General features: G+C 32.9%; 1 protein-coding gene across 1 annotated transcript in view; it reads right to left on the reverse strand.

Moving 5' to 3' along the window:
- Positions 1-2,349: 2,349 nt before the first annotated feature.
- The window catches only part of LOC132759637 (uncharacterized), a 38,500-nt gene continuing 14,549 nt past the window's right edge, over positions 2,350-26,300 (reverse strand). The window contains exons 2-4 of the mRNA XM_060751446.1: positions 8,996-10,219; positions 5,515-5,684; positions 2,350-5,353 (exon numbers count right to left, since the gene is read on the reverse strand). Of these exons, the coding sequence (XP_060607429.1) occupies positions 5,093-5,353; positions 5,515-5,684; positions 8,996-9,389 (825 nt within the window). The 5' untranslated portion in view covers positions 9,390-10,219 and the 3' untranslated portion in view covers positions 2,350-5,092. The remainder of the gene's footprint in view (positions 5,354-5,514; positions 5,685-8,995; positions 10,220-26,300) is intronic.

Genomic DNA, 26,300 nt, shown 5'->3' on the forward strand with positions numbered 1-26,300 from the left:
GCATTTTTTATGTCTGCTACGAGTCTACTTATTTAGTTCTGACCAAAGGATTGAATATGAGACATTTGTTTTAAACACTATTTTATCGAATTTAAATAGAAATACGTGTTTTCAATATATTAATATAATAATGATTAACGGTAATAATTATTAGTATTTCCGCCAATTTTGTTTCAATACCTGATACACTGTGCTAAGTAAAAAGATACTTTTCAATAAATACATATTGTTATTTAACTGTGTAAAATCATATTGTTTTACAACGTACGATAACATGTGTAAATGAATAAGATGAATCGCCTTTGCATTAACATTTAAGTCCATGCTTGTTGAGTTTCAAGATTACTCAAAATAAATGAAAAAGCAGAGAATGGCTGGCTATCAGCCATGTTCTTATATTATTTGTTTTTGAGAGCGGAACGAAATTGTGATCGCGTTCTTCCTTCATCGTCTCCACATATGAAGCCTGGTCACAGTAACATGATTTAGACACCTAAAGCACTAGCGACAATACTTTCGGAAAGAATGACGCTGGTTACATTTTGTTTTTATTTTACGACGTCAAGAACGCCATTAATTGTATTGTTAGCGTGCGCCGGGTTTCTTACCCCTTGTCATTTGAAAATTTAAAAGAAATCTTATTTGTAAACATTTTGCATTGATTTTTTCACTGTATATAGAGAACATGTTGCGATAATTGTCACTTGTAAAATTGTGTACGTAAATTAAAAAATGTGAGCAGTAGAGCTGCAGTCCTATTACTTTTTGAACAACCCTCGTATATTTAACTAATAGGTAATATTGACATAAATATTCTAACAAAGTGATGAAGATTTAAAAAATGTTGATGAAAATTTATAGCATCATTTTAAGTAACAGGACACACAGTATTTTTATTATGGCACCAGCTGTAACCAATCTAGTCTAACAAATGGGGAGTTTATATGAGAGAAACCAGAAGTTTAAATCAACCAACGAAGCAATAAATATGAGAGCTTTGTTAAAGCTTTACAGAATAAACATAACATAAACCCTTGCATAAGTTAATCAAAGCACAGAAGGCGCTTAATTTGTTTGGGTCTCATAATGTCAGAAAGGTGAAGGTTGTGACATTATAAACCAATTGGTTTGTATAGTGTCATCAATGCTGTTTCCAGTGTTATAACTATAGTTAATTGGCTATAAGACTAATTGCAACACTGCAGTGATATTCAAGTCAATGTTCATTTAACCGCCTCCGTGGTCGAGGGGTTAGAGTCGATGACTTCTAATCCAGTTACCTCTCTTGCGTGGTTCGGTCCCCGGGAGATGCTTTGGTAGTTTAGCGCGGAGCAAGGTAGTCTAGTACTGGTGTAACTCTCCAGGAATGATGGTTAGGAAACTACCCACCTATATGACTGAAATACTGTTGGGAAAAGGCTAAAAATGAAACAAACAAACAAACAATGTTTATTGGCTTAAAAAAATAATGAGTTGCCTGAACTGGGATTTGAACTCCAGACCTGTCGCTTCCAAAGCGAGCGTGTAACCCCTCGACCACGGGGAGTTATAAGATAACATCCTGAAGAATACCATATTATTCTTAGTTAGAGTTTGTAACCCTTATTAATTTCCATATATTTTGTTCACGGTAAACCTGTTGTTTAACACTGAAGTAAATAATCATGGAGCTGAATATAAGCATGTATATCTATAAGAATAACACAATATTAGAAATCTTCGACCAATCGGGTTCTATTTTTTCGTTACGCAAATTAATGCGCCTGTCATTTGACAATTTTTACGTGAGATCTCCCCTTTATTTTTCATCGTTAATGTACATATGAAGGGAAGTAACCGCTTCGATGAGTTTGGACTACTTTCGGTATTTGCAAATAAGAACACCAGGGTCTGAAATTTCGCTACCATTATTTGTTTGGTCTGACGACCCAAACAAAATAATAAACAATAGTGCAAAAGTGCACACTCTCTAGCATGCATTTTGATTGGTTTCCGAATGTTGAATCAAAAAGATATATCATAGATTGTATATTATCCGGGACAGATCTCATTTAAAGTAATTAAGTGTTCGGAGGATTATCAACATTTGTGTGACTTATAAGTTAATCTTTTTGTAAATTTTGAAAAGGGCAGACATCTATTTGATTATAATATTCAATTCAAGAGCTATTTCTTTTTTATTGCAATATGTCAAAATTGTTGGGAAACAAAACAGAATGGTATTTTATGGGTTAAGAACTTAAGATAGATAAGAATCTTTTCAATTTTAATGAAAAAAAGATATATATGTTGTACATAAATACCTCCGCATAATTCAAGGGTGTTTTTTAGTTTTATGATGAAACCGAAAATGGTTTAGAAAGATATATATCTTAGAGTAAATGTCTTATTACGGAAGATTTAAATAGTCTTACATCAAATTTATCTGATAGGCTAGATTTCGACATATACATGTATATTGACCATGATAACGATTTGTCAAACTATGTAAACATTCCGCCTTTTGTTTCCTAGGACCAGGTTGTTGATCATAACGGCAAGCGCTTGATTGAATTGTCTACCTTTTTTAACAATTCAAGATTACTTCATGAGCCTTGGCATTGGAGAACTACCACATCATTCGTTTAAGGGCGGTCTGTTGTTGACTATTTACTATTACATATTAATGATTTTCATGTACTCAGTGATTTTTGTATACTAGATCGAAACGAATTTTCAAATCATTGTGATTTCTCTTTTAATATTATGAGTAAGAGTCTTAAAAATGTACCGAATATAAATATTCATGAAACAGAAACTTTTTTGGAATGAAAAAATAAAATAAACGATTTTCAACAAATACTTATACGTGAGAAGGATACTTTTGACAACCTTACTGATATTTAAAATAATCTCAACAATAATGTTAACGAAGCGTTAAAATTATTCATTAATTCATTAAATAATTGTGCTCAGGCGATTTTTGGACATGAGCGCAAAATATACGTTGAAAACAAAAGCGCGATTTAAAAAAAATTGCCAAGTTTAAATAGAGAACGCACTACAATGCAAGATCGGATCTTAAAAATGTTTGAAACCTATATTAGGAGATGAATCAAGTTTCATGTTAAAAGACGCATATCTAAATTCTAGGACTAAGTACAATCGTATTAAACTAGTACACAAATACAATAAAAAAATGAAAGAAAAAGACAATGTTTAAAAGCTTTAACTATATCTGTTTAACTCAACCAAAACCATTCGGGAAAATAGTAAAAAGTCAATACGTTAAAGCACCTGTGTCAGCTATAGACCTTAATATTACTTTATTAGTTGACCATTTTAAAAATTGATATGATGTAAACAAAGACGTATTTACAAACGATCAAGATATGTTAATTTAAGATGAGGATTTAGACCGTAATATAACTTTATCAGAAATAGAAAATGCTGTTTATAGTCAAAATAATAATAAGGGTAGCGGAAATGCCTAATAGCAGAAATATTCAAACATTCGTACAATATAATCTCACCATTTATGCAATAAAATTTCGAAACCGAAAGTTTTTCGCATTCTTGGAGAGAAGGCATTATAGTGTCGATATTTAAAGGTGATGATGCTGAAGGTGCGAAAAATTAAAGAGTAATCACATTTGTTAGCATAATAGGAAAAAAACATTCTCAAATCCTATTTAATAGGCTTAAAATATGCTCAATAAAGAATAAATAAAAATGTAAACAATCAATGTGGATTTCAAAAAGAAAAATCAACAATTGATTGTATATTTTACTCCAGAGCACACTTCATTCCAAATACAAGTTATAAAGCTGTTTTATCGACTTCGATACATTAAACCGGCCTTTTATTTTTCAAAATCTTATTGATGAAAACGTTGGTACAAAATTTGTTAAAGCTTTATGAAGTATGAACAGTTATAAGATACAAACATAACACGTCAACTTTTTCCGACTCAAACATAAGGTCAAAGTTTTTTCTTTTTATTCTTTGTAAATGATCTAGTACATTGTTTAAATGACGATACAGAAGGATTTTTATATTGAATGAGACTAACTGTTCATTTTGCTATTTGCTATTTGCAGACGATGCTGTTTTATTGCGCATAAACCGGAAGCACTTCAATCAATGTTAAATGACCTACACCCTTATTGTCAAACATGGAGTTTCAAAGTCAACATTAAGAAAACTAAAGTAATGATCTTTGTACTTGAAAGATACGCGACTTATGCTTTTATGTCTAATAATATGGTTAAGTATTTAAAAACCTCGAAATCAATTTATTTAAATATGGTCACTGGCAGCGCACTTAAAAGAAGCTGGCCCAACATTCACTGTTTGCACTGCATAACTTATTTATAGTATTTATTCAATGAACTTGAAATGACTAATTCTGAAAAGTGTAAATTCTTTTATAGCTCTAAACTATGGCGCTGAAGTTTTAGGCCATAGTGAGGGTAAAAATATATATGTTATTAATTGTAAATTTCTTCGAAAAATATTGAATGTAAGAAAGTCTACTAATCTTGATGGTTTATATGTTGATCTTAGTTAAGTTTAAACATAGTTTATTTCAAACAATGATACAACACGTTGTTAATTTATTTACAATAAGTAGATACACGAATGAAAAAGGATATATATAAGAGCCGAAAGCTATAAAGCTTATATATATATAAGCAATGGCGGCATGCCAAAATAAACAATTCTATCAAATTAGAAACATACATTATTGAGACACGAACTTGAATTGGAAGAATACTTGAAACATTAATAAATATATAATTGATTTAACAAAATTTAGAATTCATCTCACAGTTTAGAAAGAGAGGTCGGCAGACTAAATATACTAAAGGAAGACAGAAAATGTAGGCAATGTAAGATGAATCTTGTAGAAAACGAATTTCTTGTTTTGTAAGTATGTCCGAAATACTGTACGCTACGTAGGCAATACTGCAATTTGAAACCATACTATATATTTGTATAACGGTTACCACCACTTGTTTGGTATTGTCAGCTATAAATATGTAAGTATTTGATGCTGAATAAATTTGTTATTGCTGTTATTTTGTTTCTGTTTGGTTACTTCACAACAATTTACCCATCTTTTTTCCGTTGGTACAATAATTTATGTGTGATTGTAGTATTTTGGGGCCTGTGAACAGCAAGGGGGAATTCTTCAGAATGTGAACTCCCATTCTGAGACGTATTTACCGACAAGGAAAGTCTTTCAGGCACACCACCACCAGAACAGTTTTCAGTGACAGAATTCGTCTCAGAGACATGCATGGAAATGCCATCAGATGAAGAACAGCTATCAGTGACTTTAGCATTTTTCTCCTCTCGCTCCCTGGCACGCTGTAATAATATCAAACAATGAGTTTTTACTTCACTGCTTTTACAGTTAAACATATTATTCATTCATAATGAATAAGAATAAAGTATTTTTATAAGGATCAACAATATTTTTTAAATGTTATAAGATAAGAAGAACTGCGACCAAAATTTAATTATCTTACCTTTTGAAGAATTCTAATTGCTAATTCAGAATCATACAGAGTGTTATCCAGAACGATTTTCACTTCATCAGGATCAAAACCCATACCAACAATATTTGAAATACTTTCATCAAGTTCTTCACGAAAGCGTTCATAGGCTTCTCTTCTTAGTTTATCTTCTTCCATTTCAGCTGCCAAAAAAGTAAAAGACACTGGGAATTAACTCACTACAGTGTTATAGCAGTGCCTTTAGGCGTTTTCAGAAATCATAATTACGAAATAGAAAAATATATTTTTTTGTCGGTTCCTACAATATTATTTAGCATTTAATCATTCCAGTCCTGTCCGGTATACGGTATTTAGTGTGGTCCTCCAGCACGTTTTTAGTCTCACTGAAAACAACAATACGTCACAGTTTGTAATGTGCAATTGACTGTTTTTTTTAGATTACGCCATTAATCGGAATAACAGGAATCTCATAATAGACAAAAGGATCTTAATGATCAACATTATTTTTTGTCCAATCACATTGTAGTATTTTTCAAATTTCTGCTAAGTCTAACTTTTGTTAATGCATACTAACTAAATAAAATTTACTTAATCTGTCGTCTAACCGCAGTCTATATAATTTCTAATGTATTCTTCTCACATTTTCCATTTATTTTAAAAGGATGTACACATTTCATTAACTCTATTGTTTTTTTCTACATGTAATTACTGTAGATATAGGTATACATTCTGTGACATTTCAGTAATAATGTGCCTGATTATATGTTGAAAGGGCCATTTATTTAGCTTATCTAAATGTGAAATGTTAGAAACTTGACAAGGTGTAGACATCTTGTAGAGCGAAAGGGCGGAGCTATCAGTGATTTAGAGAAAGGCCTTGTTTTTGTGAAAAAAATAATGTTGATCATTAAATAGGCAGGCTTGACCAATTATTTTTGTTAATACATATTATTAAACACTAACCTATACATAATGGCCCTTAATATCGCTAACCTAATTAAAAAGGCGCTTAATGGAACAATAATTATTGTTAATCATAAATGAAAGGCAAATATAATGCCTAAGCCACATGGGTGCTATATTAAGAGATCAAAACGATGCGCAAAATAGAAGTCGAAGAATTGTATGCAAATTCAATATGTTCACCGACAGGGAAATTGTTCGTAAATCCAGCCATAAATTAAAGGACACTAATTATTATAAAACAATATTGTATTTTCCATAATCCATGTCCATACAGGTCACAAACATCAACCTTTAGATTTAGCTTGTTATGATCCATTTCAACACATGCACAATAATGCATGTCACAAATTAATGAAACAGCTTCATCTGTCACAAGATATAACATTTGTTTTCTTGCTTGTAAGGTACATCTTCAAGCATTAAAATCTGAAAATCTCCAGTCTGGGTTAAAACGTGCTGGTATTTATCCACTTGACTAACTAATGGCAACATTGTCGCAAAATACACACGTCAATAAAGCTTTTGACAGAGATGTGGGCACTATAATAGATATGCATATACGAGATATGCTCTGGGCAATATCTCGACAATATTTGGATATTTATTCATCTGTAGTGACCTTGACCTTGCAAATAGTAATCAAAATTAGATCGTGTCACATTTGTAGTCCTACAAGTTTATCATTTGTGTAACAATCCATCAATCAATGATGACTAAATGATCCCTGTATACATCTTTTGTTAAATCTTACTTTTGATCTCTCTATATGACCTTACCTTTGGTGGCAGGGACCTGGATAATGCGCGCAATACTTAGGCTCACAATGGTGAACATTTGTGCCAAGTTACATTAAAATCCTCCGATGAATGTAGACGTTTTGCTCCGAATAAGCATTTGAATGACCTTTTAGTGTGACCTTAACCTTAAATCTAGAGACCTTGTTCATGCACCTGACACTCTTAGTGGTTAATAGCTTAAGGTCTTCAGCGTACCCGTTTATATACTATGACATGACGTGAACGCTGAAGACAACCCCATAGGGAAAGTCCACCAATAATCGTGCCAGGAATCTGACACGTTCGTATTCATTCATCGAACAAGAAGAGCAGAACTATAAAAACGGTCAAAAATGAATCACTTTGTACAAAAGTTATACTGTTGTTCTGTTAAATGTTTTAAAACAGTTTTTAGGTCGACTATTCGATAAGAATAAGAAGAGCTATTGAAGTTACCCGAGCGTCCGAGTCGGCGCCGGCGTAACCACTTATGTTAAAGTTTTTATAATACCTCAAATATTCCATTTACATATGACTTTGAAACTTTGCACATTTGTTCACCATCATGACCCAAACCTGTAGACAGGAGGAGGTAACTCTATGGAGCAGTTGCCAGAATAACATTTCAACTTAGAATTTACATTTAAGTTCGCATACCACCTTAGCAATTTCTATTGACATCCGGCTTTGAAACAAGCTGAAATTTTATACTCTTCTTTGAGAGCATAATAGGACTCTCTCAAAGGCCTATGACTGTAACATAGATTTAAAGAAAAATTTTGTCTTTTTGTTAACTCAGAAAATTTGACATTATCAAGGCTCTTTAACTATCAAGCATTAATAATAGTCGAGCGTTGCTGTCCAACCGACAGCTCTTGTTTAATAAAATGATCACTTTGGACTAAACAGTCATCAAAACCAAGCTACATGTAATCGACTTTAGGTGTGCCCTTATTATACTTTTTGCAAAGAACTATGGGATGTGAATGGCAGGAAGCGAATTAAAATGACCGCCTCCTTTTTATAAATGTAAACGAATTGTGACATTGATACTTGTTGAAGAAAATCAAGTTGTGTAATAATCGTTAGGATTATGAAGAAATATTTTTTTAAAAAAATAAGTAACGTATATTTTCTACTTGTTGATTTTTTGGGGGTTTTTTTTCGCCGGAAAATTCTTAGCGTCGCGATTCTAGTCGAGGATATAACTATAAAGTTACGTTTTAATTTGATTTGATCAAAATTTGCATTCTGAAAAAAATTACATTGCTCTCTTAAAATTCTATACATAGGATCGTGTTGAATACCCATTACTTTTATCGAATATTTCAAGTAATTAGTTTCAAAAAATTTAAACCATACATCATTGAACTATGTCATGTACAACCCTAGAAACCTTATTATATTTCCCATTCTAATTATGAAAAAAGACCCCGTACTTTAAACACACTTTCTTTCCTTCTGTGTTTAATGGGGAATGCGGGTCGTATCAGAATAGAAATATACCGGTATAATGCATTTCAGAGCTCATTTATTATTTACTACTTTTTCATGGCATAGTAATAGTAAGAAAGATGAAATATGCATATACTTAGATCAATATGAACAGCTTAAGATCTGGTCAAATCAATGCTTTTTAAAAAGAAGAAAAAAATAGGAAAAGACCAGAAATTTACAGGGTTTGGCAATTTGTACTAGGTTAACAAATAAACCATCCTTAAAATTAATGTGACATTGACATAAATACTCACCTCTATATCTTTTCTGACGCTCGCTGTCAACAATCTGCTTCAAAAAAGTATCAAAGCCTTCAACGGTTTCAATTTCTGCAGGTAGCTGACACATTGCAGTCATGCCTTGAAGTAAGCACTCTCTGTCTTTTTCTTCTTCATCAATGTGTCTAACAAGGTGAATATGTTTATTTACTATACTTATAACAAAATATTGCTGCCTGCAAACATTTAGATCATTTATGACTGATCGTAAACAATCTTGTACAGATCTATCGTCATTTTCACATTTAATGTCATGGTGGATACAAACAGTTTTCATCATATATGAGGTAAATGTGTCCAGAAGAACATCCTCGTATAATTTTACAATATACTTAAGAAATATATAGATGATATTGTGCTTGGGTTTCATGACAGTCAATATGTATTCAACCTCTGCTTCCGTTACAGTCACTTTAAAATCAGATTTTCTTGAAGTTCCAACAAGCAATAGAGATTTTTGTCGAAGAACAAGTTCAGCAAACCCTGGACCAGCGCAGTCCTCAGCTTGGAAACAGTCGTGGAATTTATGATATCTTATTGCTGGTGAAACATCAACCGATACCTTCCTGTTCTCGTATTCAAAGTTTAGAATAACATTAGGTGCTCTAAAATCAGCGCCTGTAAAAAATAAAGTCACACCATTCACGGCTGGTAAGACAGTTATGCAATCTTCTATGGCAGTTGGATTCTTTGTAAAAAAGATTTTCGTTTCAAGTTTCTGATAAACTTAAATACCGTGTCGATAACAACATGTCCAAATCTTTTTTCATCAATTCCTGGAAAGTTAATGGGTTGAAAACATGTCAGATGACCGTCTTTACAAAGTCCGCCCCATTTTAACTTTAATTCTTCGTTTGCTATTACGACTTTTACCAAGCCTTTATTAATGTCGCTTTTACTTGTATCTATTTCTATCACATCTGGTTTTGACAATTCTTCAATGACAGCCAAATAGTCAAATTCGTCTGCATGTATTATTTTAGTTCCCTCGGCGTAACTTCCAACTGGAATTAATTCTGATACTTTATAAAGAGGGTTAATTTGTTCTACCTGATCGAGCCAGGTGTTGATATGGAACCTTATGACATCACGAATTATTTCTGACTTCTCATTTGTTATTTCGGTCTGAGCCTTTATGACTACACCTTCAACTAAAAGCGATAATTTTAGGTCGTCTTCACATGCACTTTCAGCCATTTCCTGCAACATATTAAGATAGAAGATTAGTTGTACTTAAAAGTCAGTAGAACTTCGGCATATTTTGTAACTTTCAATCTGTTAACTATATTTATTATGATCGAATACCCAATATGACCATATGCTGTAACATTATAAAAAGTTTAATTAAAAGGTAGTTTAATTAAAAGGTATTTTCAAATAAATAAGTTTAAAGGAGAAGTTGTTTAATGCCTTTTATCTTAAGATGAACTTTGCTCCCTGAAAAGTATTTTGCGTTACAAAAAAAAAATTGTTGTTGTTGTCACTTAAGGCATCAACATATTTTATTCTCTAAAAGGCTGAGGCTTTTTAATGAAAAGTTTTGGGTGTAATATGTATTTATAATTTCACTGTTGGGAATGTGCTTCATTATCGTGACATTTGGTCTGGTCGAGACTGAAAGTAGTTTAGATTCTTATAGATGTTTTTGTGGTTCGCTTGAAATAAATTAGATCCCGTGTCTAGTCATATATTTCATTAGACCATGCACCATAGTGTCATCTTTACATTGGCTCATAAATGTGCAGATTTAATTTGACCTTTTGAAACTTTGATTAGAGCGACCAACGCATTTTTCGCCCATTCAGACATTAATTTAGCATGCATATAAAAAGTAAAACTACAAAGCTTTAGTCCTTTGTGTCTAGAAACTTTTATTCAAGGTAAATACCAATTTAATCTATTTTCCTGTTTGTCAAACGCGTTAGGAAAAATAAACAGTGTACAGTATAGAGCGATGTGAAATGTGCAAGGTTACAGTTTAGACCAAGCAACGTTGGTCCGATTTTGTAACATTTATACCCAGATTTCGGTTGACATACTTGCCAAATGTCAAATACAGTTCGTGTATCCATTATTTTTATTATAAATACTCCCGAATTTTCTATTTAATATATTCTTTAAAGTGTTATATTTTTCTTCAGCAAAAAAGTTATAGTTTGCTATTTTCCTTACTTTAAGGTCAGATTGAGACTTTTTGCAAAATAATTAATGGTTATTTGTTGGTGCTATTACATATAATAAAGCTTATTTCTAGTTGAAACTTCCAACTACAATTGTAATGTACTTAATGTATTTTGTAAGTATTTAAAAAATGGTTGAATTGTCTAGTTTTGAGGATTTTTTTATTAACTACAGGCGATTCATTTAAAAACACAAATAAATGTTTTTGAAATATATTAATACAAAACTTATTTTGACAAAACCTGTGTTTGTAATTTTTGTTTTATTTTTTTTAAATTCACTGACATGAAGGTTAGTTGACAACTTTCAAGCTTTACTGGCGAAGGAAGACACAAGACATCCCTTTGTGACATTTCAGACACGACTGGGCAAATGTCTAGAACCACGGACCTTCAGTAAACTAGCTTACAAAGAACTTTTTGTGAACATTTGTACCAAGTAATTTCAAAAGCCCTTGATCTATGAAACAGTTATGGACTGGACACAAAATATACAAAGTGAGATTCTGAGAGACCATGTTTACTGTTACCTCTATGTCTGACTTCGATCTTGGATGATGTAGATATCTGGGCGTTGCACATGACAGATGTGTAGTAAATGTAACCGAAATTTGGGTATAAACGATCAAAGCCGTTTTCTGATCGCAAGATCAGTAAATACATAGCTAACATCCACGGTCTAACACAAAATTTCCTAACAGACCTAACAACGCAAAGTAGTAAATAATTTTAATGTAGGCATTTAACGATTTACAGTGCATTGAAAGTTCAGATTAGTCAATAGAAATATGAGGTAACAATCACAAATTTCGCGGATGAATATCATTTTAATCAATGAAAATGCTATTTTTAGCTATGTCGATTACAGAATACTCCAGGGCGTAGTACACAAATAAATCTGACTGCCGAGTAGTGGAATAAATACATGTCGGACTGTTTATCGTGAACAAAATACCTCGAAATTGATAAGGATCACAGACACGAAATGGAAATTCTCAATTTAGAATTACAATGTATTTGTTTTTATTCAGGCTACATATTACGTATTACTTCACCGTGGTGCAGGGGTATCGCGCTCGTATCGCGCTCGTTTAGGGTGTGAGAGGCCTAAGGTTCAAATCCTAGTCGAGGCAACTTTTTTTTGATGTGTCTTTTTTAAGGAAGTAGCCACGATATGCAAGGATAAAGTGTGGCTGTCATAAAAAATTATTTTTGATGCAACTCTAGTCATGCAAAATTCCATATGTATCAATCTCAAACTGTTATAGAAAAAAATCTTAACGCAGTCGCTGCGTAAGATGAATTATAGTATATGAAAATAAACTTATATAGAAAAATACATACAGATAGTCGGTATGATTTAGATTGCAAAGATCAAAAAATACCACAGAGCTTGCAGCCCTTTGATTATATACCGTAACTTTGTGAAATTCACCTCGCTCTGTACTGTAACATTGTTTACGTTTGACGAACAAAAACATCAGTTCAATTGGTCATTTACATTAATAAATGTTTCTTAACACAACCAAACAAACATACTTTTACCTATATCGGACCGATTTCGGCTAAATGTCAGAATATCGCTGTCGGTCCGATATCAATACGATACAGACAAACTTGTTAAAGAGCAATGATATTGGTCCGATTGAATTCTGATACACATTAATTTCCTGTTATTCCATTAATTGAAGTTTTCTATATTTTCTTCTCAAATGTATTTGAGCAAGAAATCGATGCTTTTGGAAAAGAGTAATTAAGTCGTTTTAATACAAAAAATAACATCGGTGCTATATCGGTATTACCCAGCAAACACATGACGTTAGAATAACTTAGGATTACCGTTAGATTTTGGTCACGACGTCGGCGACCAAAATACGACGTAAATCTGACGTCCAAAAGCCGATGTCTATTAGACGTTTCTTTTTGACGTCGTACTAACGTCAGGTTCTGGTCGGTTTCCTGACAGTAGGTAAAAAATTAACGAAAGGTAATCCTTATTCGCTGTTGTAATCATTTAAACTTTTTTTTAAATGTTATTTGGCTTACAAATTAAGTGTATATATATATATATATACAAGTGCCTTTCGAAGACCACGTGCGCGGCGCTGCAACCTCATAAAACATAAAGGTGGCGCTGTATATAGGTTAATTACATGTGTTATTGTTATGGAATCTATTTATAGCCACAGATCTGTTAACGAGTTCCAATCATTTAACGTTACAGTATTATCATTTGTGGTACATTATATGTATCAAAATCACGAGTTTTTAATAGTTCTTTAATATTTAATCATAGTGACAGGAAAAGGAAAGAAAACATAATTATAATTCGAATCTACAGCCACGTGGATGGAAAATTCAAATTCGTAGGCGTTTCGTATGTCAGGAATCGGGATGCATTGATAAAGTGAATATTCCAGATTTTCTTGAACAAAAAGGTCAGTTCAATTTATGTAAATTTATTTCTACTTTGTATTTGAAAAATAATTGCATGCATTCTTAGATTTAATTATCATTATTTGAACAGTTGAAGCAAAATGTCACACAAATTCGCGATAATGTTTGATAATAAATCATTTCAAATTTGGCATGTTTTAACTCTGCTCGTGAAGAGTTTATAATGTGCCTTTCAGTATAACCAAAGAGAATGCTTAGTTTTCATATTCTTGTTAACTTATGATGTTTTTGATCAGAAACTGGTTAGATTTAGGTCGGAAAATGGTCAGATTGAGGTCGGAAAATGGTCAGAAACTGGTTAGATAACGGTCAGATTTTGGTCGGAAAATGGTTAGATTTTGGTCAGAAAAAGTTAGATAATGGTTAGATCCTGACGTCTATCTGACGTCAGATTATTACGTCAAAAAAACTTTCAAATCCGACCGTTTTCATCCGACGTCAGAACCTGACTTGAATCTGACGTCAGTATGACGTCTTGTGTTTGCTGGGTATTGTCTTTTCCCTATTTAGTAACATGACTTAGGTATTTTTGTTCAAACTTTTTTATTTTCATTCCTTTAAAGCAAACATGTAAACATTATTATTTAGGTTTGTATGTGTGTTAGCTATTAAACATGCATGGTTCATAAACATTGTAGTATGTATGTGTAAATATATTATGTACATTTATATGAGTTTATTTCTGCTGATGTAATATAAGTTTTTTTTGAAATAATGTTCTGTTATGTGTTAAAGCCCCTATGCAAAGGAAATCAAACCAATATGCAGGTAGAAAAAAGTGTTCCTTTTCAAAATGACTTTTGAAAATGCGAACTTATATGCCTACCATTTTTATTGTATACCTCTTAATTCAATCTTTTAATTGAAGGTTACCGCCTTTATATAACAAGTTTACATATATATCGTAACAACTGACCTCACATCTAAAACGACAACAAATTTACAAGTTCGTATCTTCCATTGCATGCAATACATATGCATGTTTGCACACTTATAGATCTGAAATATACAAATGAAACGTAAAACTCAAATACGGAAAATATAGTTTAAGAAAACGTGTTACCAGTTGTAGAACTACAAGAGTACGTTAACACAGTAACATGTTTAAAATGACAAAAGTAGATTCACAAAGTTAAACGATTTTAAGTCAAGCATAACGCCCTGCCCCTCTCGGAGTATTTACGAACTTCTATTGCGGACAGGTATAAAACGGCGCCTCTCCCATATTTTTAAATAAAACTGAAGGACAACATACGGCATTTTTCGTAACATATATATGTTACATTTGTTACAAAAGTTTTGTCACTAGCAACATCACTTGAAAATTGCTGATTTTACCATTTATGATGAAGATAACTTATGCATTACCTTATTATTTAACATCGTGTTCTTATCAGTTACAAATTATTTATCATTTTAGTGATTAGCCTGTCCGTGCTCTGCCTAGTGCCCTGTCCTGTGTTTTGTTTCCGGTCCGCCTGGGCTTCTTGCCACTTGTTCTTGTTGCTGGGTCATGTGGGATTGCGTTCATTGAAGCCGCCTTTCCTTGTTGATCTTGTTTATCATATATTCATGAAAACATCGGCGATTTGGAAATGTTTAGGGGAAACAATGAACAACTTGAAGGGAGTATTTTTATTGATAATGTAAAAGACCATCCAATTTTCTTATTGGTATCATTGAAAAATGTATTGGCACAAATTTCATTTTCAACAAAAACTATGCAAATATATTTTAAAGCGGCCACCGAAATTTCCTTTCCGAAATCAAGAAAATACTTATCCGTAGCACATATGTACAATCTTTCATAAGGTATTTTCAGTATGAATAAAAACTTTTTGCACTTCGAGGGGTGAAAGCGAAAGAGGTCTAAGTGACATTTTTTCAGAAAATCACTTTTTTATATAAATGTGTTTAACATCTGTATATACATCTTCTGTGAAAAAATCTTGAACACAACACATTCATTTTTATATATATTTATAAAATACGAAAAAGGACTAAGTGAAATGTGAACAAGAGCCACCGCCGGGCGGGGGCAACCCTCGACTTTTTACTTTTTCTAAACACAAACATAGAAAGGTTTGAACATATATTGACGTTTCCTTTTTATAAATTTAGTTGGTCTGTCTTGTCACATTAGTTTTGTTTATATATTTTGTATATATATGAATAGAAACATTAAGCATATTTCTAACAAGAGCTGTCGGTAGGACAGCACGCTCGGCTATTCTAAGTGCTTGATAGTAAAAGAGCCTTGATAATGTTAAATTTTTTAAGATCACAAAAGGTCTAATTTTTTTTTAATAAATTCATGTTATAGGCCTTAGAGAGAGTCTAATTATACAATATTGGCTTGACTATTCGGAAGGTAATGTCACAAGGTTGTTTTATTGAGTATAATAATACTAATTACCTATGAATACATAAATTTGACAGAAAAGGTACATAGGCTTCTAATTAAGATGTTTTATCAAGTAAATCACTGCTTTATTATTATGAATGCATAAAATTGTCTCAAAAAAGGGCACAAACCCTTCAGTAGTAATTGAGATAACAGCTAGCTTACAAGCAAAACTTTACCATGAATTTCTAAGTTGAAAAAGGGGAGAAAAATCAGCCTAAATGCAAGATAGAATTATGGATCTTTGTCAGTGACCTACAATTATGACCCTTAATGCAAATGTGAAGTTTTAAATAAATATCTTTAATAGTTATTGAGATATGTAAAACTTGCATGTAAACATTAACCAAGAGACTAAGTAGAAAAGGGGATATGAATCAGCCTTAATGCAAGATAGAGTTATGGAACTTGGTCAGTGACATACAATTATGACCCTCCAATTATGACCCTAAGTGCATGTGTAAAGTTTCAAGTAAATATCTTTGAAGACCTTTAACCAAAATTTCTAAGTTTCAAAGGGGCAAATAATTCTTCAAATTTTGCAGGCAGAGTTATGCAATTTTGCAAACTGATGTACATTGTTACTATAAAAAAGTATTTTAAATTTCATTTGAATATCTCAAGCAATAATTGAGATATTTGACTTTACAAAAAAACTTTAACCAAAATTTCTAAGTTCCAAAGGGGCATAATTCTGTTAATATTGTAGGCAGAGTTATCCAACTTGTCAATCTGATGTACCTTGTTACTATAAATAAGTATTGTAAGTTTCAATTGAATATCTCAAGCAATAATTGACAAAAAACTTTAACCAAAATTTCTAAGTTAAAAAGGGGCATAATTCTGTCAATATTGTAGGCAGAGTTATCTAACTTGTCAATCTGATGTACCTTGTTACTATAAATAAGTATTGTTAGTTTCAATTGAATATCTCAAGTAATTATTGAGATATTTGACTTTACAAAAAACTTTAACCAAAATTTCTAAGTTAAAAAGGGGCATAATTATGTCAATATTGTAGACAGAGTTATCCAACTTGTCAATATGATGTACCTTGTTACTATAAATAAGTATTGTAAGTTTCAATTGAATATCTCAAGTAATGATTGAGATATTTGACTTTACAAAAAACTCTAACCAACGCAGACGCCGACGCGGACGCTGACGCCGACGCCGGGGCGACTACAATAGCTCTCATATTCTTCGAATAGTCGAGCTAAAAATAGCAACAGTACGCAATTTCTTAAAATAGCAACATGACGCAATTTCTAAAAATAGAAAAAATGACGCAATTTCTAAAAATAGAAAAAAATGACATAATTTCTAAAAAAAGAAAAATTGACGCAATTTCTAAAAATAGAAAAAATGACACAATTTCTTAAAACATCAACAATGACGCAATTTCTAAAAATAGCAACAATGATGCAATTTCCAAAAATAGAAAAAAATGACACAATTTCTAAAAATAGCAACAATGACGCAATTTCTAAAAATAGAAAAAAATGACGCAATTTCTAAAAATAGAAAAAATGACGCAATTTCTTAAAATAGAAAAAAAATGACGCAATTTCTAAAAATAGAAAAAATGACGCAATTTCTAAAAATAGAAAAAAATGACGCACTTTCTAAAAATAGAAAAAATGACGCAATTTCTAAAAATAGAAAAAAAATGACGCAATTTCTAAAAATAGCAAAAAAAAATGACGCAATTTCTAAAAATAGCAACAATGACGCAATTTCTAAAAATATCAATCAGTTAATTGTAAAAGGAAATCAGTCTTAGTCAACTTCATAATGTTCATCATACACATATTTATGTATCATGTACAATGACAAATCATTTTTTGTTGCGTTCAGAAGAAGAAATATAGTAACTGCCCAATGATAAAATGATTTTGAAATTTTTAATTTAAAAAATTGTTGGCTTATTTCATGTTATCAACATTAAAGGCCCATTTTGCCTCCAAAATGCTTTTATTTTATTTCTCAAAAGCTTTTTTAATTTTGATGTACTTTTAAAGGACCCAAACATTAATCATTGGCCTAACCAGCTTCTTCATCTGTTGATTTTTCGCAATAGGTATATGCAGTTTACAATGAATTTGTATGGAAGTCAAAATACTACTTTGTTTACATTTTCTTTTATAACAAATTATTTCATGTTTATCACTAATTTCTTCAGGTTACATCTTCTAAAAGGTTACATCTTCTAAAATTCTCTAAAACCATTATTTTATCATTTGACATTTCTAAAGAGGCTTCTGAGGCATAATGTGCCTTTAAAGCAAACAAACTGTATTGTATTATATTGATAAAATGGGCCAGTTTTTCAGGCATGAAAATTTGTGCACAAAGGATCCTTTATTTTAGTGATATTTTATTTAAATAAGTAATAGAAATAATAAAAGTTGGAACCTTGATGTTGTAAAAAAAATGTTGGGCCACATGAAAGGTGATATTGTGCCAATGGTGCAGCCATAAGCCAACATCTGCCCAATGTCAGCATGTAAGATCTACATAATGCTACATAGTTTAAGTTTTCAATATATTTAAAAATATGTAAGTCATGACATATAATAGATCTTTATAGATTTAAAGATTGGATGGATTATTTCATACACAATGTATATTTAAATATTACAAAGAATGTACAACTCATCAAAAGCTATTAAACCTCAAAAGCTAATTGTCTATAGACTTACAATCTTAATTTATATTAAAATAGTGGACGTAGCTGCCTTTAATATTGAATGTTAAATTAAATGAGATAACAGCAATACATTTAATAACATTTGAATAGAATGTCATTAAGTATAAGTTATATCCCTTGTGCAACTGGTAACAAACTCATTGCATTGCATGAAAATAAAGAAGATGAAGCACTATATAATAATGTAGCAACCCCATTGATATCAAATTGTCAAACTCTTATAATGATGGTCAGTTAAAGAAAATTTAAATACTAATTTAGTGCTTTTTTATGACAATGCCACAGGAAATGCTTGTTCAGAAAGCAAATGTAAACCATGGGCCCCTCCAAAACTGGCATAACAGTTTGATTGCCTAATTTTCCTATCAAACATGTGATACAGGGTGTTGTTTCTTGACAGCTCACAATAAGATGCATATCACATTCTATAGTTCATTTTGTCAGAATGATGATTATCATATTTTATTTTGTCACTGTCATTAAGCATCATCCTCATCAACAAAGTTGAAAATGGTTTGTAACAGCTGTAACTGCCACTTATATTTTGTACTTGTGCTGTATCTTAAAGCTGTTATAACAATTGCAGTGATTGGTGTTGTATGAATTTAGTGTAACTAGAGGTAACTGTAAATCACTGTAGCAGTCATTGTGAAAGTAGCTGTTGTAGTAATGGTAACGTTTGTGATGAAGTGATAGCTGTTACAGTTACAGAATTATAATATCTGTCATATTTTGCTGTTCAGAGTGGAATATTCGTCCCTACAGGACCCGCCCATGGGTGTGTTCCAGAAGGACAGATATTCTGATCCTTCAACCGAAAACATGTGTCAGTTATTTTTTCTTGCATAATCTACCATATTCAATCATATTTTAAATACTTTATCTTAATAAAACAACTTTCCATGGAAATTAATGTCATTACACCCGTAACTAATTTCTTATAACTGTGTATGAAATTACAACTTCATTCCATTCGGCAAAGTCATATCATCCTTAGAATGCCATTGTATAGCATGTGACTCATCTGGCACCCCCCATGATAGATGAAATTTCAGGAATGGGTAAAATAGTGGTCTTAGTAGTCACTTTCACTATCATTGCAACAGAATCTTCAGTTAATACTACTACTATGTGATATCATAGTAAACTGAAGATACTGTAGCTAAGTAAAGGAAGCTATGTGGTTGACTATTAGCTGAAGATACTGTACCAGCAATAGTGATGTAGTGGTAATTATTGATAATTTAGTGGTTGTAGTACTAAAGCAGTGATAGTGATACAAATGTAAGTATTAAAAGTGTAATCAAATATATTTCATGTAGTTTGCTGTTGATACTGTAGCACTTATTGATAGTATTGAGAGACTAGTGGGAATGTTAGCTGTGAATACTTCAGCATTGATAGTTTGGATAGTTTGTTTTGTCACCTGGACACTGTAAAGGTTACATGGCAACTTTCCAGCGTAAAATGGTAAAGGAAGACCATCAGGCACTATTTCAGGCACATTTGGGACACCTAAGTAGAACCACCATCCTAGTTGTATACTTTCTCAAATGAAAGAATATAAAGTTCCTTATGTAATTTGAACCCACAGTTGTGAGGTTGAAGTGTTTTGAAGCTGGCCATCTTAACCAATTTACTATGGGATCCCCTAGAAGTGATAATAATAGTAGTGTTACACTTGTGTTAGCTGTTGATACTTTAGCAATGACAGTTATTGTAGAGTTAGACTTGAAGCATTTTTAGCTGTTGATACTGCTACAGTGATTTCTTTCAGTTAGAATTGTGGAATTGTTAGCTGGAATTGTTGCAGTGACATTGATTGTAGAGTTGAACTTGTGGAATTGTTGCATGTTGATACTATAGCAGTGACAGTGATTGTAGAGTTGGACTTGTGGAAGTGTTAGCTGTGGATACTGTAGCAGTGACAGTGATTGTAGAGTTGGACTTGTGGCATTGTTAGCTGTTGATACTGTAGCAGTGACAATGATTGTAGAGTTGGACTTGTGGCATTGTTAGCTGTTGATACTGTATCAATGACAGTGATTGTAGAAATGGACTTGTGGAATTGTTGCATGTTGATACTGTAGCAGTGGCAGTGATTGTAGAGTTGGACTTGTGGCATTGTTAGCTGTTGATACTGTAACAGTGACAGTGATTGTAGAGTTGGACTTGTGGCATTGTTAGCTGTTGATACTGTATCAGTGACAGTGATTGTAGAGTTAGACTTGTGGCATTGTTGCATGTTGATACTGTAGCAGTGGTAGTGATTGTAGAGTTGGACTTGTGGCATTGTTAAGTGTTGATGCTGTAGCAGTGACAGTGATTGTAGATTTGGACTTGTGGCATTGTTAGCTGTTGATACTGTATCAGTGACAGTGATTGTAGAGTTGGACTTGTGGCATTGTTGCATGTTGATACTGTAGCAGTGACAGTGATTGTAGAGTTGGACTTGTGGCATTGTTAGCTGTTGATACTGTAGCAGTGACAGTGATTGTAGAGTTGGACTTGTGAGTTTGTTAGCTGTTGATACTGTATCAGTGACAGTGATTGTAGAGTTGGACTTGTGGAATTGTTAGCTGTTGATACTGTATCAGTGACAGTGATTGTAGAGTTGAATTTGTGCAATTGTTAGCTGTTGATACTGTAGCAGTGACAGTGATTGTAGTGTTGGACTTGTGGAATAGTTGCATGTTGATACTGAAGCACAGTCACAATGATTGTAGAGTTGGACTTGTGGAATTGTAAGCTGTTGATACTATAGCAGTGACAGTGATTGTTGAGTTGAACTTGTGGACTTGTTAGCTGTTGATACTGTAGCAGTGGCAGTGATTGTAGAGTTGGACTTGTGGAATAGTTGCATGTTGATACTGAGGCAGTGACAATGATTGTAGAGTTGGACTTGTGGAATTGGTAGCTGTTGATACTGTAACAGTGGCAGTGGTTGTAGAGTTGACTTTGTGGAATTGTTGCATGTTGATACTGTAGCAGTGACAGTGATTGTAGAGTTGAACTTGTGGAATTGTTAGCTGTTGATACTGTAGCAGTGGCAGTGATTGTAGAGTGGAGTTGCGGAATAGTTGCATGTTGATACTGAAGCAGTGACAATGATTGTAGAGTTGGACTTGTGGAATTGTAAGCTGTTGATACTGTAGCAGTGACAGTGATTGTAGAGTTGGACTTGTGCAATTGTTAGCTGTTGATACTGTAGCAGTGGCAGTGACTGTAGAGTTGAACTTGTGGAATTGTTGCATGTTGATACTGTAGCAGTGACAGTGATTGTAGAGTTGGACTTGTGCAATTGTTAGCTGTTGATACTGTAGCAGTGGCAGTGATTGTAGAGTTGGACTTGTGGAATAGTTGCATGTTGATACAGTTGCAGTGACAGTGATTGTTATTTGGTTTTACATTAGAATTGAAGAAAATAATTCCTTCCAGTATCTCTTTTAGTGATTATCTTATGGTAATCAACTAAAACTTCTGTTTATGATCACAATTACACAAAAATCCATTATTTTAGAAACTGAATGCAATAATAAATATGTAGAAACCTAAATTAGTTCTAGAATCTTATAAACTTTAATATTATTTTCCTTTAAGATGAAAGTATCTGGTTAATATGGTCGATGAGGACCATTTACTGCGAAAGAGGTCCAAGTGAATTTATTTTTGAAATTTATATTATTTTCTTTCCAATTCTATATTCAGAATAGTAAGTAATGATTAAACTTATTCTGTATAGAGCATTTCTGTCTAAATAGGGTGTTTATTTCCTGTTTTCCGTCACTTAATAGACTTTTTTCGCATTTACCAATATATTGTAACGACCAAGTACCTAGCTCATTGATATTTTCGGATAAGATGTTTTATCCGACTACTACAACACTACAAACATCCGAGATCTTTCCCGGTCTCCGAATAAATGACAACCAAGATTCCCTCCGTGAATCAATACCTTTTACATATGTAAATATACCCAATGCGCTATTATAGTCCAATTTCATTTTATATATCCATAAAATACGTAATAAACACGTTTAATTATCAATTAGTTTCCCGGCTGCAGCCATTCCGAATTTAACGGACTTTACCGTTCGCGCATGTTCAAGTTCAGCCGTTCCGAATGTAACGGACTTTATCGTTCACGCTTGTCCGAAACACAGCCGGCTTGGGCTAAATTCTGGCACTGACGTCATCGGCTATATGACGTAGATGCCTGACCCCTTATACTATAAATACTCTGGCGCATGCAATCCGGCTGTCAGTGCCTGGATAGAACTTAGAATAGTAATCAAGCCGATTACAACCTAGAAAATGCCAGCAACTCCTTATTCCAAGGTAATATAATTATTTATGACAGTTTTATTGTGCCTAGATTATTAGCATCAGATATTATATTTTCCCGACAGTTTATTTTACTCCAATTGTATTGTTTGATGTGACATAATAGAGAAATACCTATAAATACCAGCTTCCATGGTATTTTATCATAGATTTCATCCTGAAGTTCCAGCTACCATGGAACTACTAGTATAATCACCCCTTTTAATGTAGATGTATTTATATGAACCAATATAAATATAGACCGTTTATTATAAACCATATAGATCCACATATAACTTGGATGTCATACTTAGCTACTCTACATTGATATAGCTATTCTTTGGTTTAGTTCACAGCCTATAAGACGAGGATTATCACTAACCCTTCCAGACGTGGCCCATTGACGAGGATTTTCCAGATACTTACGAATTTAACTGTATTTGATATGAAATCTAAATAAATTATTTGTGTACTTTTATTTCAGGTTTTTGTGTTCTGTTTTTCCCTTGTAGGTTCAATTTTTAATACTCCACGTGCGTTCGAGAAGAACTCACGTCCTGGATATTGTTGCGTGTTTGGGAAGCAGACCCCGACTGCGTTTCAACTGGTGTCAGAAGTGGGATTGATATTAAAAATTATTTATTCCAACAGATAGTCTGCAATTCCAGAACCTGCAGAGAAACCAGACCAGAGACCAAAATCATATTTTATTTATTGCAATAATACAATTTATTTCATTGTGTTATTATACAACATCTTGAGTTTCTGCTGATTTTATTATCTGTCCAGGAGCTGACCATTCAATCAAATAAGTACCCTTGTTGATTGGATTTTATTATAGCCTTATTTCCAGTGACTTTTGCTGCCTGCATTCCGGACTGATCAACCTGAAAGCAGAAAGGAAGAGAACATTGTACATTTCCCTTGTTTAATTATTGTTGATTTTCATTTATCACTGTATTACATAATAGTGTAGATACCATTATCTTTAATATTACCAATGGCAGAAAACCAGATAGAGGTGGACGCCCAGGTTCACCAACCTCATGAGTTAGATAATTTTGACACTGTATCACAATGTACAGACCAGTCAAGACCTAGTTCTCCTGTTGATATTTCTTATACAGAAACTAGAATGTTAAGAATAGTAGAACAAATGAAAGAAGCTATTGTTTCTATGGGTGAAACTGTAGAACAGAGATTAAATAGAATAGAAACAAGACAAACCAATTTTGAAAACAGAAATACAAATTCAGTAGAACCTACAGACAGACGTATAGACCATGGTGACAATAATGTACCTTTACACAGTAGTACAAATAATAATATTGTAAAAGTTAAACCACCTACCTTTGATGGACATGATGACCTTAATGAGTTCCTTATCTCATTTCAAATATGTAGTGACTTGAATAACTGGGATAACCGATCCAAGGGGTTATGCCTTGCTAGTAGTTTAAAGGGAGATGCCCGTTCCATGTTAACAGAACTTGATACTACTGACCGCTGTAATTACAAACTTTTAGTAGACTTGTTAACCCAGCGTTATGGCCCTGCAAATAAAACAGACATTTATAGAGCTAAATTAAAGACTAGAGTTAGAAATAAAGGTGAGACAATATCTCAATTGTCCCAAGACATATGGAGACTTACAAGAAATACCTATACTGGTGCATCAAAAGAAGTTGTTGAAGCCATAGCCCTTGACCATTTTATAGATGCCATAACTGATTCAGATATAAGACTTAGACTTAAAGAAATAGCTCCAAAATCATTATTAGATGCCGAGCAAGCAGCAATTAGACTTGAAGCATTTCGCCTCGCTGACAGACAAAGACACAAATTAGTAGCCACTGTCACCGAGAATGTACCAATTCAAAATAATAGTGACAAGAAACTTGAAAATATCTGCAAATCCCTAGATAATTTATCCAAAGATGTAGCAGACATTAAACAAGACAGAAATACTTATTCAAGAAATAGACAGCCTTATAAACCTAATAATTTTCAGTCCAGGCAAAATCACACAAAGTTTAGACAATTTGATAACAATAACCACTCTCAAAGAGAGCATGAGCAAAGTTTCTCGGGAAACGCCAGCAGGTCGACCTGGAGGCCCACAGGTCGATTCTTTCAACCGGGCCGTCAAACAAAATATTAACTACCAATATTGACCAAGGTTGTTTCATAAATTGTAGATTTCAAAACAGAAAACTTACTACACTTTTAGATACTGGTTCCAATATCAGTATATTAAAGAAATCTGAATATGAGTTGTTGCCAATTGAGTCAAGACCCATACTTCAACCTGTAAATACACAAATGGTCACAGTTACTGGTGAAACCTCACCACTTCATGGTAAAACAGAAATTACAATAGATATTGGTGGTAATATCTTTAAACATGATATCCTTATAGCTGATATTAAGAATGAAGCAATTCTTGGAAGAGATTTCCTATTTAAAAATGGATGTGACATTTTACTGAGTCAAATGAAACTTATAATAAAAGGACAAAAGATAGACTGTTTTATACATGAGGGTTCTTCAAAACCAATGTGTGCTAGAATAGCTACAACAAAGTATATAGAAATTCCACCACAGACTGAAATCATTGTTAGTGCTAAACCAATTGATCCTTTTGACAGATACCAAACCTCATTTATAGAAGGTAAATTAGACTTTATAGACCGTAGTGGAATACTTGTAGGAAAAGTACTTGTAAATCCAATAGACGGTTGTGTACCAGTGAGACTTGCAAATGTTAATAATGAAAAACTTTCAATAAACAAACATACTGTTATTGGCAACATGATACCTACTGACTTATTCCCAACTTCAAACACTGAACAGTCAAACTCTGTAGAGACAAGTGACCAAAGTGATGTTATCCCTCCTCATTTGAGTGATGTTTTTGAGCGTTGCTCTACTGAAATGACAGAAATGCAAAAACACAAGTTTAAAAACCTAATGATAAAGAATCAAGATGTGTTTTGTAAAACACCTACAGATATTGGGTTCACCACCTTGACACAATATACCATTGACACTGGAGACAGTCAACCAGTCCGTACCCCACCATATCGTTTACCAATAGAAAAACGTAAAATAGCAGAACAAGAAATCAATAAATTATTAGAACAAGATATAATAGAGCCTTGCACTTCTCCTTGGTTATCTCCCTTAATACTTGTTCCAAAACCAGAT

Source organism: Ruditapes philippinarum, unplaced genomic scaffold (assembly GCF_026571515.1).
Source record: "Ruditapes philippinarum isolate M1 unplaced genomic scaffold, ASM2657151v2 ctg9347_1_1_1_1, whole genome shotgun sequence".
Taxonomy (NCBI): domain Eukaryota; kingdom Metazoa; phylum Mollusca; class Bivalvia; order Venerida; family Veneridae; genus Ruditapes; species Ruditapes philippinarum.